Source organism: Oncorhynchus nerka, linkage group LG20 (assembly GCF_034236695.1).
Source record: "Oncorhynchus nerka isolate Pitt River linkage group LG20, Oner_Uvic_2.0, whole genome shotgun sequence".
NCBI classification, from domain to species: domain Eukaryota; kingdom Metazoa; phylum Chordata; class Actinopteri; order Salmoniformes; family Salmonidae; genus Oncorhynchus; species Oncorhynchus nerka.
In genome coordinates this window covers 90,138,814-90,152,186 of record NC_088415.1, presented here as the reverse complement: position 1 = coordinate 90,152,186, position 13,373 = coordinate 90,138,814, and the positions used below count along the sequence as shown (strand labels likewise).

Here is a 13,373-nt window from a genome sequence, read left to right as displayed (position 1 = left end):
AGCTCCGCCTTATCTCAGTTCACTGGTCACGATGGCAACATGGTGATGGTAGCACGCGCTCCAGCAGGTGTATCTCACTGATCATCCCTAAAGCCAACACCTCATTCGGCCGCCTTTCGTTCCAGTACTCTGCTGCCTGTGACTGGAACGAATTGCAAAAATCGCTGAAGTTGGAGACTTTTATCTCCCTCACCAACTACAAACATCTGCTATCTGAGCAGCTAACCGATCGCTGCAGCTGTACATAATCTATTGGTAAACAGCCCACCCATTCTCACCTACCTCATCCCCACAGTTTTTATTTATTTACTTTTCTGCTCTTTTGCACACCAATATAATACCTGTACATGATCATCTGATCATTTATCACTCCAGTGTTAATCTGCAATATTGTAATTATTCGCCTACCTCCTCATGCCTTTTGCACACATTGTATATAGACTCCCCCTTTTTTTCTACTGTGTTATTGACTTGTTAATTGTTTACTCCATGTGTAACTCTGTGTTGTCTGTTCACACTGCTATGCTTTATCTTGGCCAGGTCGCAGTTGCAAATGAGAACTTGTTCTCAACTAGCCTACCTGGTTAAATAAAAAAATAAAAAAATAAAACAGTTAGTGTGCCAAAAGTTCCCCGATTTCATACTAACAGTGACTAACCCCATTCCGTACAAATTTGCGCAACCGCGACATTCAAACGAGGCTGCAATGAAATCTAATGGCACTGTAGCGACTGTGTTGACATCAGAATCTGGGGTGTGAACTAAGTTTCTATTCATGGTAATGGCTCTGTAGAAAAGTAATTTTAAAAAACGGACCTCCCCGACGCTGTACGCTACATCTTGACGTGTCACGTCGTAACGTACAGCACGCATAAAGCAACTCATTCTGTCTTAGTCTCCCTACACCAGGCACTTCTCTCATCGTTTAAAAACAAGAAAGGGAAAGGGTAAGGGGGGGGGGCCTAGTCATTTTTTGCATGGTCACTGCAGGCCATCATAACTCTCAAAGCCGTTGTTTACTTCTGAAGATCACTTTAAAGCACCGCACAAAAAACACCATTCAAATTCAACACAAACCTTCAAATAGGTATGTAATGACACATTATATAAACCCTTTGTAGTGTTTTATTTAGATTTTTAGAGGTGATAAGTTGGACAGATCGAGTGAAAAAAGCCTTTTCACCCACACGACATCTCTCCTTCTCACGATCACGCAATAGGTTTAGCTTCCCCACACGACGGAGCTCATTGCCTTCTTGAATCACGCAGAGACGTGCATCATGAAGGTCTCGTCTGTGCTTTTGTTGTAAAGGGGAGAAATTGTGCTTTACAATGGTATTGATGTTACAGTTGATCTGGAAGTATTATGTTTTTTGGGCGCTAAAATATGGTCAATTGTACGAACCAGCGCGATGTACAAAAGTTAGTTCACATTACATTTACGAAAATATGAAGTATACAAGCAGTGGACACTATTACCGTCGGTTTAGGGCCCATAATGCAATTCTTTGGAAAATGGGCGTGGCTTCACAACATTTTCATATTTGTAGCAAATGGTGGAATAAATGGAGCCGAAATCCGACGAGAGCAGATTCAAATTCATTGCTTTAACTAATTATGAGAAATGTGAAGAAAAATGTTGAGCAATGTAATAAAGTAACAAGTTAGCAAGAAGTTGCATAGCAACAGCCTCAACTTCCGGTAGACAGGTGAAGCTCTAGTACACTCAACTGAAGGGATACCGTTCTTTTCCAGTATACAAAAATTAACTACTAGTATACACTTTTTAAGTATGTAGTATACAGTATGTTAGTATGGGTATTTAAACAACACTCATGAGAAAAGTGTGCTTAATGCTACATTTATTTACCTTTATTTAACTAGGCAAGTCAGTTAAGAACAAATTCTTATCTTCAATGACGGCCTAGGAACAGTGGGTTAACTGCCTTGTTCAGGGGCAGAACGACAGATTTGTACCTTGTCAGCTTGGGGATTCAAACTTGCAACCTTTCGGTTACTAGTCCAACGCTCTAACCACTAGGCTACCCTGCCGCCCCACATATGCTGCCCTTACAGAAATAAAGATGCAACTGCAGTTATTCTGTAATAACAATAATTCTGTTATTCCAAAATACTACAGTTGAATGCGAAACTGCAATATTTTTACATTTTTTACAAGGGTGATCAGCAAGTCAGCTACCTTTTGTTTGTCCTAATACAAGGACAACATTCTTGGTACAAATAGCTTTGACAGCTGCATCACAAGCACAAGGTCATTTTGGGTAGTGAGGAGGGCTTGACCCACAAACACAAGTATAATGTCATGTTATAAAACCTCATGCCGTTTTACTAGACGGTGGCTGTCGGCAACATTAATTGAGGTGTGAAAGAGAAAAATCGACAGCTGGTGACCAAAGTCGTTTTCCGTGTAATGAGGTGGGATAAAATATCAGCTTAAGTTGTCATTCCCTCTTCCTGTACAGAATGCCACTCATACAGGAAGTGTTATTACCAGCCTCTTACGCAAGACTGTAGATACATTCGGAATGCCATAGAAATAGAGATTCTAGAACATGCATCCCCATTCAAATCAACATTCTGTAATTCTATTTATATGGTACGGTAATATTTCATCCATTTTGTATGTGTTGGATATTACGAGACCTGGTTGACTACCCGGGATCGCAGCAGTAATGAGTCTGGTATATTTGATGCTATGTTGGTATATGTTCACCCCTTTGTGGAGTCCAACATTAACATGATTAGTTAGTGAATTAGATGAGAATAAGGATTTACAGTAGACTAGATTCTGACCATTAGGCTACTTACTGTGCCTCACCTGGGAATTAAATCTTGGTCGACCTGTGTGTGGCTCAGGTTGTGTTCCCTGTGGATAAGTTTGTTCACACTACATACTATTGAACACTGTTAGATATTATATATATATATATATATATATATATATATATTAGATCAATTTCATTGTTTAGTTTCTCATTTGTTGTCAAATGCAAAACTCAGAGCAGTGACTAATTAAAAAAATAGTTTTTATGCAATATGCCTCTGCCACATTCTTCTCCCGCTGAGTGACTTGTTGGCTGGAGTTTTAAACCTGCGGTAAGCAAACCAATAAACCAGCTCCTTCTTATAAGGTTACGCTTTGGGTCGTCCTCCCAACTGGCTCACGTTGGATGACACCAGCAAATTTCCACTGGAGCAATAGCTTGAGGTATAAGATGCCCATAACCACAGATCTAGGATCAGATTAACTTCTTAACATTAACCGTTTGGGTCATGAGAAAATATTGGACCTTGTATCAGTAGTAAGGGGCATAGAATTACACATAAAACTCTTTCTACCTCAACTAGACATGGATAATACGGCCCAGTGTGGGTAATAGAGTTAGCTACTTGAGTTCAAATGTGCTTTTCTTAGAGGCAAGATAAGTCATTCTAATTACTGTAAACTGGAAGGGAAACCGGGAGTAGAAAAACATGGGGGGGAGCAGATGTGGTAACAGAAATAACAAGTCAGATCTGAAACTTATCATCCAGATCACTGATCTACACCGGCTCAACTGGTTCCAGATCACTGATCTACACCGGCTCAACTGGTTCTAGATCACTGATCTACACCTGGTCAACTGGTTCCAGATCACTGATCTACACCTGGTCAACTGGTTCCAGATCACTGATCTACACCGAGTCAACTGGTTCCAGATCACTGATCTACACCGAGTCAACTGGTTCCAGATCACTGATCTACACCTGGTCAACTGGTTCCAGATCACTGATCTACACCGAGTCAAATGGTTCCAGATCACTGATCTACACCTGGTCAACTGGTTCCAGATCACTGATCTACACCTGGTCAACTGGTTCCAGATCACTGATCTACACCGAGTCAACTGGTTCTAGATCACTGATCTACACCGAGTCAAATGGTTCCAGATCACTGATCTACACCGGCTCAACTGGTTCCAGATCACTGATCTACACCGAGTCAACTGGTTCTAGATCACTGATCTACACCTGGTCAACTGGTTCCAGATCACTGATCTACACCTGGTCAACTGGTTCCAGATCACTGATCTACACCTGGTCAACTGGTTCCAGATCACTGATCTACACCGAGTCAACTGGTTCCAGATCACTGATCTACACCGAGTCAACTGGTTCTAGATCACTGATCTACACCGAGTCAACTGGTTCTAGATCACTGATCTACACCGAGTCAAATGGTTCCAGATCACTGATCTACACCTGGTCAACTGGTTCTAGATCACTGATCTACACCTGGTCAACTGGTTCTAGATCACTGATCTACACCGGGTCAACTGGTTCCAGATCACTGATCTACACCTGGTCAACTGGTTCCAGATCACTGATCTACACCTGGTCAACTGGTTCCAGATCACTGATCTACACCGAGTCAACTGGTTCCAGATCACCTGTCGTACTACTATGGCTGACCCTGTAAAACAACACCTATCATACTACTATGGCTGAACCTGTAAAACAACACCTATCATACTACTATGGCTGACCCTGTAAAACAACACATTACACTGCACCTATCGTACTACTATGACTGACCCTGTAAAACAACACCTATCGTACTACTATGGCTGACCCTGTAAAACAACACCTATCGTACTACTATGGCTGACCCTGTAAAACAACACCTATCATACTACTATGACTGACCCTGTAAAACAACACCTATCGTACTACTATGACTGACCCTGTAAAACAACACCTATCGTACTACTATGACTGACCCTGTAAAACAACACCTATCGTACTACTATGACTGACCCTGTAAAACAACACCTATCGTACTACTATGGCTGACCCTGTAAAACAACACCTATCGTACTACTATGACTGACCCTGTAAAACAACACCTATCGTACTACTATGGCTGACCCTGTAAAACAACACCTATCGTACTACTATGGCTGACCCTGTAAAACAACACCTATCGTACTACTATGGCTGACCTGTAAAACAACACCTATCATACTACTATGACTGACCCTGTAAAACAACACATTACACTGCACCTATCGTACTACTATGACTGACCCTGTAAAACAACACCTATCGTACTACTATGGCTGACCCTGTAAAACAACACCTATCGTACTACTATGTCTGACCCTGTAAAACAACACCTATCATACTACTATGACTGACCCTGTAAAACAACACCTATCGTACTACTATGACTGACCCTGGTACTACTGAACCTGTAAAACAACACCTATCGTACTACTATGACTGACCCTGTAAAACAACACCTATCGTACTACTATGGCTGACCCTGTAAAACAACACCTATCGTACTACTATGACTGACCCTGTAAAACAACACCTATCGTACTACTATGGCTGACCCTGTAAAACAACACCTATCGTACTACTATGGCTGACCCTGTAAAACAACACCTATCGTACTACTATGACAGACCCTGTAAAACAACACCTATCGTACTACTATGACTGACCCTGTAAAACAACACATTACACTGCACCTATCATACTACTATGACAGACCCTGTAAAACAACACCTATCGTACTACTATGGCTGACCCTGTAAAACAACACCTATCGTACTACTATGGCTGACCCTGTAAAACAACACCTATCGTACTACTATGACTGACCCTGTAAAACAACACCTATCATACTACTATGGCTGACCCTGTAAAACAACACATTACACTGCACCTATCGTACTACTATGGCTGACCCTGTAAAACAACACCTATCGTACTACTATGACTGAACCTGTAAAACAACACCTATCATACTACTATGGCTGACCCTGTAAAACAACAATCGTACTACTATGGCTGACCCTGTAAAACAACACCTATCAGTTGTATTTGTATTTGTGGCTGACCCTGTAAAACAACACCTATCATACTACTATGGCTGACCCTGTAAAACAACACCTATCGTACTACTATGGCTGAGTAAAACAACACCTATCGTACTACATGGCTGACCCTGAGCTATGGCTGACCCTGTAAAACAACACCTATTGTACTACTATTGACCCTGTAAAACAACACCTATCGTACTACTATGGCTGACCCTGTAAAAAACACATTACACTGCACCTATTCTACTTGGCTGACCCTGTAAAACAACACCTATCGGACTATTCTGTAAAAAAACCAAACTACTATGGCTGACCCTGTAAAACAACACCTATCGTACTACTATGGCTGACCCTGTAAAACAACACCTATCGTACTACTATGGCTGACCCTGTAAAACAACACCTATCGTACTACTATGACTGAACCTGTAAAACAACACCTATCGTACTACTATGGCTGACCCTGTAAAACAACACCTATCGTACTACTATGACTGACCCTGTAAAACAACACCTATCGTACTACTATGGCTGACCCTGTAAAACAACACATTACACTGCACCTATCGTACTACTATGGCTGACCCTGTAAAACAACACCTATCGTACTACTATGGCTGACCCTGTAAAACAACACCTATCGTACTACTATGGCTGACCCTGTAAAACAACACATTTCACTGCACCTATCCGCTGTGTGAGACAATGTAAGATCTTATCTTAGTACTTCAGTTGTATTTGTATTTGTGCAGAGTTTGTGGGCCACTTCTTTATAGTTTGAGACAGACTGAGCACGTTTTTGATCTCCACAATGCAAAACCATACTGACTATTCTGATAAAACAAAGTCATACAGACTATTCTGACACAACAGCATGGACTGAGAAAGAGAGAGAAGGAGACAGGAATGTCACCTGGAAGTAATTCTGTGCAAAGGCCACTTCCTCATGTCCTCCTGTCTGTCGGTCTTTGACTTCTCCCATATGTGGATATGCCTTAAAGGTAGAAGAGGCCTTATAGCCATTATAGAAGCAATGTAATGTAATGTAGAAGAGGCCTTATAGCCATTATAGAGGCAATGTAATGTAGAAGAGGCCTTATAGCCATTATAGAGGCAATGTAATGTAGAAGAGGCCTTATAGCCATTATAGAAGCACTGTAATGTAGAAGAGGCCTTATAGCCATTATAGAAGCAATGTAATGTAGAAGAGGCCTTATAGCCATTATAGAAGCAAGGTAATGTAGAAGGGGCCTTATAGCCATTATAGAAGCAATGTAATGTAGAAGCGGCCTTATAGCCATTATAGAAGCAATGTAATGTAATGTAGAAGAGGCCTTATAGCCATTATAGAGGCAATGTACTGTAGAAGAAGCCTTGTAGCCATTATAGAAGCACTGTAATGGATAGTTGTATCATGTTAGAGGTGCAAGACTCTCACCTTTTATGGTGAAATGTAACGAGGACTGTTTTGTTTGTGTTGTGAATGGGATTGTAAACATGCTGCATAACTGACCTTAGGTCCTGTAGTGTGTTTCAAATGGCACCGTGCTTTGAACCAGAGCCCTCAAGGGGGACTAGCCCTGCAGTGGATCCCAACCTGTCGTCTTTGAACTAGAGCCCACAGGGGGACTAGCCCTGCAGTGGATCCCAACCTGTCGTCTTTGAACCAGAGCCCACAGTGGATTCCATGGGACTAGAGCCCACAAGGGGGACTAGCCCTGCAGTGGATCCCATGACCTGTCATCTTTGAACTAGAGCCCACAGGGGGACTAGCCCTGCAGTGGATCCCAACCTGTCGTCTTTGAACCAGAGCCCACAAGGGGAATAGCTAGCCCTGCAGTGGATTCCATGACCTGTCATCTTTGAACTAGAGCCCACAAGGGGGACTAGCCCTGTAGTGGATCCCATGACCTGTCATCTTTGAACTAGAGCCCACAAGGGGACTAGATAGCCCTGTAGTGGATCCCAACCTGTCATCTTTGAACCAGAGCCCACAGGGGGACTAGCCCTGTAGTGGATCCCATGACCTGTCATCTTTGAACCAGAGCCCACAAGGGGGCCTAGCCCTGTAGTGGATCCCATGACCTGTCATCTTTGAACCAGAGCCCACAAGGGGACTAGCCCTGCAGTGGATCCCATGACCTGTCATCTTTGAACCAGAGCCCTCAAGGGGGACTAACCCTGTAGTGGATCCCATGACTTGTCATCTTTGAACCAGAGCCCACAAGGGGGCCTAGCCCTGCAGTGGATACCAACCTGTCATCTTTGAACCAGAGCCCACAGGGGGACTCGCCCTGTAGTGGATCCCATGACCTGTCATCTTTGAACCAGAGCCCACAAGGGGGACTAGCCCTGAAGTGGATCCCATGACCTGTCATCTTTGAACCAGAGCCCACAAGGGGGACTAGCCCTGTAGTGGATCCCATGACCTGCCATCTTTGAACCAGAGCCCACAAGGGGACTAGCCCTGTAGTGGATCCCATGACTTGTCATCTTTGAACCAGAGCCCACAAGGGGGACTCGGCCCTGCAGTGGATCCCATGACCTGTCATCTTTGAACCAGAGCCCACAAGGGGGACTAGCCTGTAGTGGATCCCATGACCTGTCATCTTTGAACCAGAGCCCACAAGGGGGACTAGCCCTGCAGTGGATACCAGCCTGTCATCTTTGAACCAGAGCCCACAATGGGGACTAGCCCTGTAGTGGATCCCATGACCTGTCATCTTTGAACCAGAGCCCACAAGGGGGACTAGCACTGTAGTGGATCCCATGACCTGTCATCTTTGAACCAGAGCCCACAAGGGGGACTAGCCTTGTAGTGGATCCCATGACCTGTCATCTTTGAAAGCCCCAGAGCCCACACCTGTCATCTTTGGGACAAGGGGACTAGCCCTGTAGTGGATCCCATGACCTGTCATCTTTGAACCAGAGCCCACAAGGGGGACTCGGCCCTGCAGTGGATCCCATGACCTGTCATCTTTGAACCAGAGCCCACAAGGGGGACTAGCCCTGTAGTGGATCCCATGACCTGTCATCTTTGAACTAGAGCCCACAAGGGGGACTAGCCCTGTAGTGGTTACCAACCTGTCATCTTTGAACCAGAGCCCACAAGGGGACTAGCCCTGCAGTGGATCCCATGACCTGTCATCTTTGAACCAGAGCCCACAAGGGGGACTTGCCCTGAGTGGTTACCAGTCATCTTTGAACTAGAGCCCACAAGGGGGACTAGCCCTGTAGTGGTTACCAACCTGTCATCTTTGAACCAGAGTCATCTTAGTGGTTACCAACCTGTCATCTTTGAACCAGAGCCCACAAGGGGGACTCGCCCTGCAGTGGATCCCAACCTGTCATCTTTGAACCAGAGCCCACAGGGGGACTCGCCCTGTAGTGGATCCCATGACCTGTCATCTTTGAACCAGAGCCCACAAGGGGGACTAGCCCTGTAGTGGATCCCATGACCTGTCATCTTTGAACCAGAGCCCACAAGGGGGACTAGCCCTGTAGTGGATCCCATGACCTGTCATCTTTGAACCAGAGCCCACAAGGGGGACTAGCCTGTAGTGGATCCCATGACCTGTCATCTTTGAACCAGAGCCCACAAGGGGGACTAGCCCTGCAGTGGATACCAACCTGTCATCTTTGAACCAGAGCCCACAATGGGGACTAGCCCTGTAGTGGATCCCATGACCTGTCATCTTTGAACCAGAGCCCACAAGGGGGACTAGCACTGTAGTGGATCCCATGACCTGTCATCTTTGAACCAGAGCCCACAAGGGGGACTAGCCCTGTAGTGGATCCCATGACCTGTCATCTTTGAACCAGAGCCCACAAGGGGACTAGCCCTGTAGTGGATCCCATGACCTGTCATCTTTGAACCAGAGCCCACAAGGGGACTAGCCCTGTAGTGGATCCCATGACCTGTCATCTTTGAACCAGAGCCCACAAGGGGGACTCGGCCCTGCAGTGGATCCCATGACCTGTCATCTTTGAACTAGAGCCCACAAGGGGGACTAGCCCTGTAGTGGTTACCAACCTGTCATCTTTGAACCAGAGCCCACAAGGGGACTAGCCCTGCAGTGGATCCCATGACCTGTCATCTTTGAACCAGAGCCCACAAGGGGGACTTGCCCTGTAGTGGTTACCAACCTGTCATCTTTGAACTAGAGCCCACAACGGGGACTAGCCCTGTAGTGGTTACCAACCTGTCATCTTTGAACCAGAGCCCACAGGGGGGACTAGCCCTGTAGTGGTTACCAACCTGTCATCTTTGAACCAGAGCCCACAAGGGGGACTCGCCCTGCAGTGGATCCCAACCTGTCATCTTTGAACCAGAGCCCACAGGGGGACTCGCCCTGTAGTGGATCCCATGACCTGTCATCTTTGAACCAGAGCCCACAAGGGGGACTAGCCCTGTAGTGGATCCCATGATCTGTCATCTTTGAACCAGAGCCCACAAGGGGACTAGCCCTGTAGTGGATCCCATGACCTGTCATCTTTGAACCAGAGCCCACAAGGGGGACTCGGCCCTGCAGTGGATCCCATGACCTGTCATCTTTGAACCAGAGCCCACAAGGGGGACTAGCCCTGTAGTGGATCCCATGACCTGTCATCTTTGAACTAGAGCCCACAAGGGGGACTAGCCCTGTAGTGGTTACCAACCTGTCATCTTTGAACCAGAGCCCACAAGGGGACTAGCCCTGCAGTGGATCCCATGACCTGTCATCTTTGAACCAGAGCCCACAAGGGGGACTTGCCCTGTAGTGGTTACCAACCTGTCATCTTTGAACTAGAGCCCACAAGGGGGACTAGCCCTGTAGTGGTTACCAACCTGTCATCTTTGAACCAGAGCCCACAGGGGGGACTAGCCCTGTAGTGGTTACCAACCTGTCATCTTTGAACCAGAGCCCACAAGGGGGACTCGCCCTGCAGTGGATCCCAACCTGTCATCTTTGAACCAGAGCCCACAGGGGGACTCGCCCTGTAGTGGATCCCATGACCTGTCATCTTTGAACCAGAGCCCACAAGGGGGACTAGCCCTGTAGTGGATCCCATGACCTGTCATCTTTGAACCAGAGCCCACAAGGGGGACTAGCCCTGTAGTGGATCCCATGACCTGTCATCTTTGAACCAGAGCCCACAGTCTACACTGTTAGGGTTCTTAGGCTGTTCCCACAGTAGAAAGCCTTTTTGATTCCAGATATAACCCTCTGGAAAGGGTTCTTAGGCTGTTCCCATAGTAGAAATCCCTTTTTGATTCCAGATATAACCCTCTGGAAAGGGTTCTTAGGCTGTTCCCATAGGAGAAAGCCCTTTTTGATTCCAGATATAACCCTCTGGAAAGGGTTCTTAGGCTGTTCCCATAGTAGAAAGCCCTTTTTGATTCCAGATATAACCCTCTGGAAAGGGTTCTTAGGCTGTTCCCATAGTAGAAAGCCCTGTTTGATTCCAGATATAACCCTCTGGAAAGGGTTCTTAGGCTGTTCCCATAGTAGAAAGCCCTTTTTGATTCCAGATATAACACTCTGGAAAGGGTTCTTAGGCTGTTCCCATAGTAGAAAGCCCTGTTTGATTCCAGATATAACCCTCTGGAAAGGATTCAACCTGGAATCAAATAGGATGTTAGTGACTTTGGTTTAAAACTGCTGAAAAGACTACTTGGTGTACCCGTCCGCTGTTGATTTTCGTGGGATTGTTTGCCTGTCTGGTTGGCTTTTTCGTGGTGTGTTCCACTGTGATACGTCCCGTCCTGATTTGGTCCTGTGTTCCTCTAGGTAAAGGCAGCTCCAGTATTTCCTCCGACCTGAGTTCAAGTACGGATCAGACGTCAACCAAAGCTCCCAAGAATGCAGCTACCAGCGAAGGTAGGGCATCTGGACCTCGTTAGGCCAAATCTGTTTACATGTTGTCTTTTTTCTCCCTCTCTTTTTCCTGCACTGTTGACTATTTTTGGACAAAACCATGTTTTTTTTTGTTGAGAGAGATACTTTGTTGGAAAACAAACTGCCATCACTGCTGTTGTGAGCTGTTCTCTTTTTCTGGTTTGTTAACAGTAAATTCTGGCCCTGCAGAGGGAGAATACTGACTCCAACTCTGTTGTTAACAGTAGAGTCTGGCCCTGCGGAGGGAGATTACTGACTCCAACTCTGTTGTTAACAGTAGAGTCTGGCCCTGCGGAGAGAGAATACTGACTCCAACTCTGTTGTTAACAGTAAAGTCTGGCCCTGCGGAGAGAGAATACTGACTCCAACTCTGTTGTTAACAGTAAATTCTGGCCCTGCGGAGAGAGAATACTGACTCCAACTCTGTTGTTAACAGTAGAGTCTGGCCCTGGGGAGAGAGAATACTGACTCCAACTCTGTTGTTAACAGTAGAGTCTGGCCCTGCGGAGAGAGAATACTGACTCCAACTCTGTTGTTAACAGTAGAGTCTGGCCCTGCGGAGAGAGAATACTGACTCCAACTCTGTTGTTAACAGTAGAGTCTGGCCCTGCGGAGAGAGAATACTGACTCCAACTCTGTTGTTAACAGTAGAGTCTGGCCCTGCGGAGAGAGAATACTGACTCCAACTCTGTTGTTAACAGTAGAGTCTGGCCCTGTGGAGAGAGATTACTGACTCCAACTCTGTTGTTAACAGTAGAGTCTGGCCCTGCGGAGAGAGAATACTGACTCCAACTCTGTTGTTAACAGTAGAGTCTGGCCCTGCGGAGAGAGAATACTGACTCCAACTCTGTTGTTAACAGTAGAGTCTGGCCCTGCGGAGAGAGAATACTGACTCCAACTCTGTTGTTAACAGTAGAGTCTGGCCCTGTGGAGGGAGATGACTGACTCCAACTCTGTGGTGCTGCTTTGGAAAGAGAGAGAGTGTGTAGAGTGTGTGTGTACCAGCGTGTGTCTGTGGAAGGGAGGAGAGATGAGAACTGTTTCCCAAGATTAGAAGAGGCGTCTGCCTGTCTGCCTGTATGCCTGTATGCCTGTCTGCCTGTCTGTCTGCCTGTCTGCCTGTCTATTCTGCTTCAGCCCACACTCTCTCTCACACACACACTCTCTCTCTCTAACACACACACACACACACACACACACACACACACACACACACTGAACTTCCAGCCGCCAAAATAATAGCAGGGAGGGCTGTCCTCTCCTCTCTAAAATAACAATGGTGTAGCAAGGCCAAAACGGCCTGTATTCTAGAGAAGGCACCCTCAGCACTGACCCGTGGTGACTGTGGTCTTGGCCTGTGGCTCCAATTCAGCCACAAAATGGCGACTGTTGCAGGCTTGTAAGCTACTTACAACTGTAGCTATCAGGAATGGATTCCCAACGTGAAAAAAAAAACTGGCTTAAATGAGGTCATAAAACATTTTTTTACCAGTTTCCATTCGAACACTTTCGCCCCAGGATCAAATGGAGTGGCTAGCGAGATTTGGTTCCTTCACGAGATTAAAGTGGCTGTAGCTAATAGCGCTCTGCCAGGAGTAAATCA

At 45.9% G+C, this 13,373-nt stretch overlaps 1 protein-coding gene across 1 annotated transcript in view; it reads left to right on the top strand.

Annotated features, from left to right (window-relative positions):
* fbxl7 (F-box and leucine-rich repeat protein 7) overlaps window positions 1–13,373 on the top strand; it is an 89,769-nt gene that overhangs the window by 5,364 nt on the left and 71,032 nt on the right. Inside the window, exon 2 of the mRNA XM_065005962.1 lies at window positions 11,663–11,752. Coding sequence (XP_064862034.1) covers window positions 11,663–11,752 — 90 coding nt within the window. The remainder of the gene's footprint in view (window positions 1–11,662; window positions 11,753–13,373) is intronic.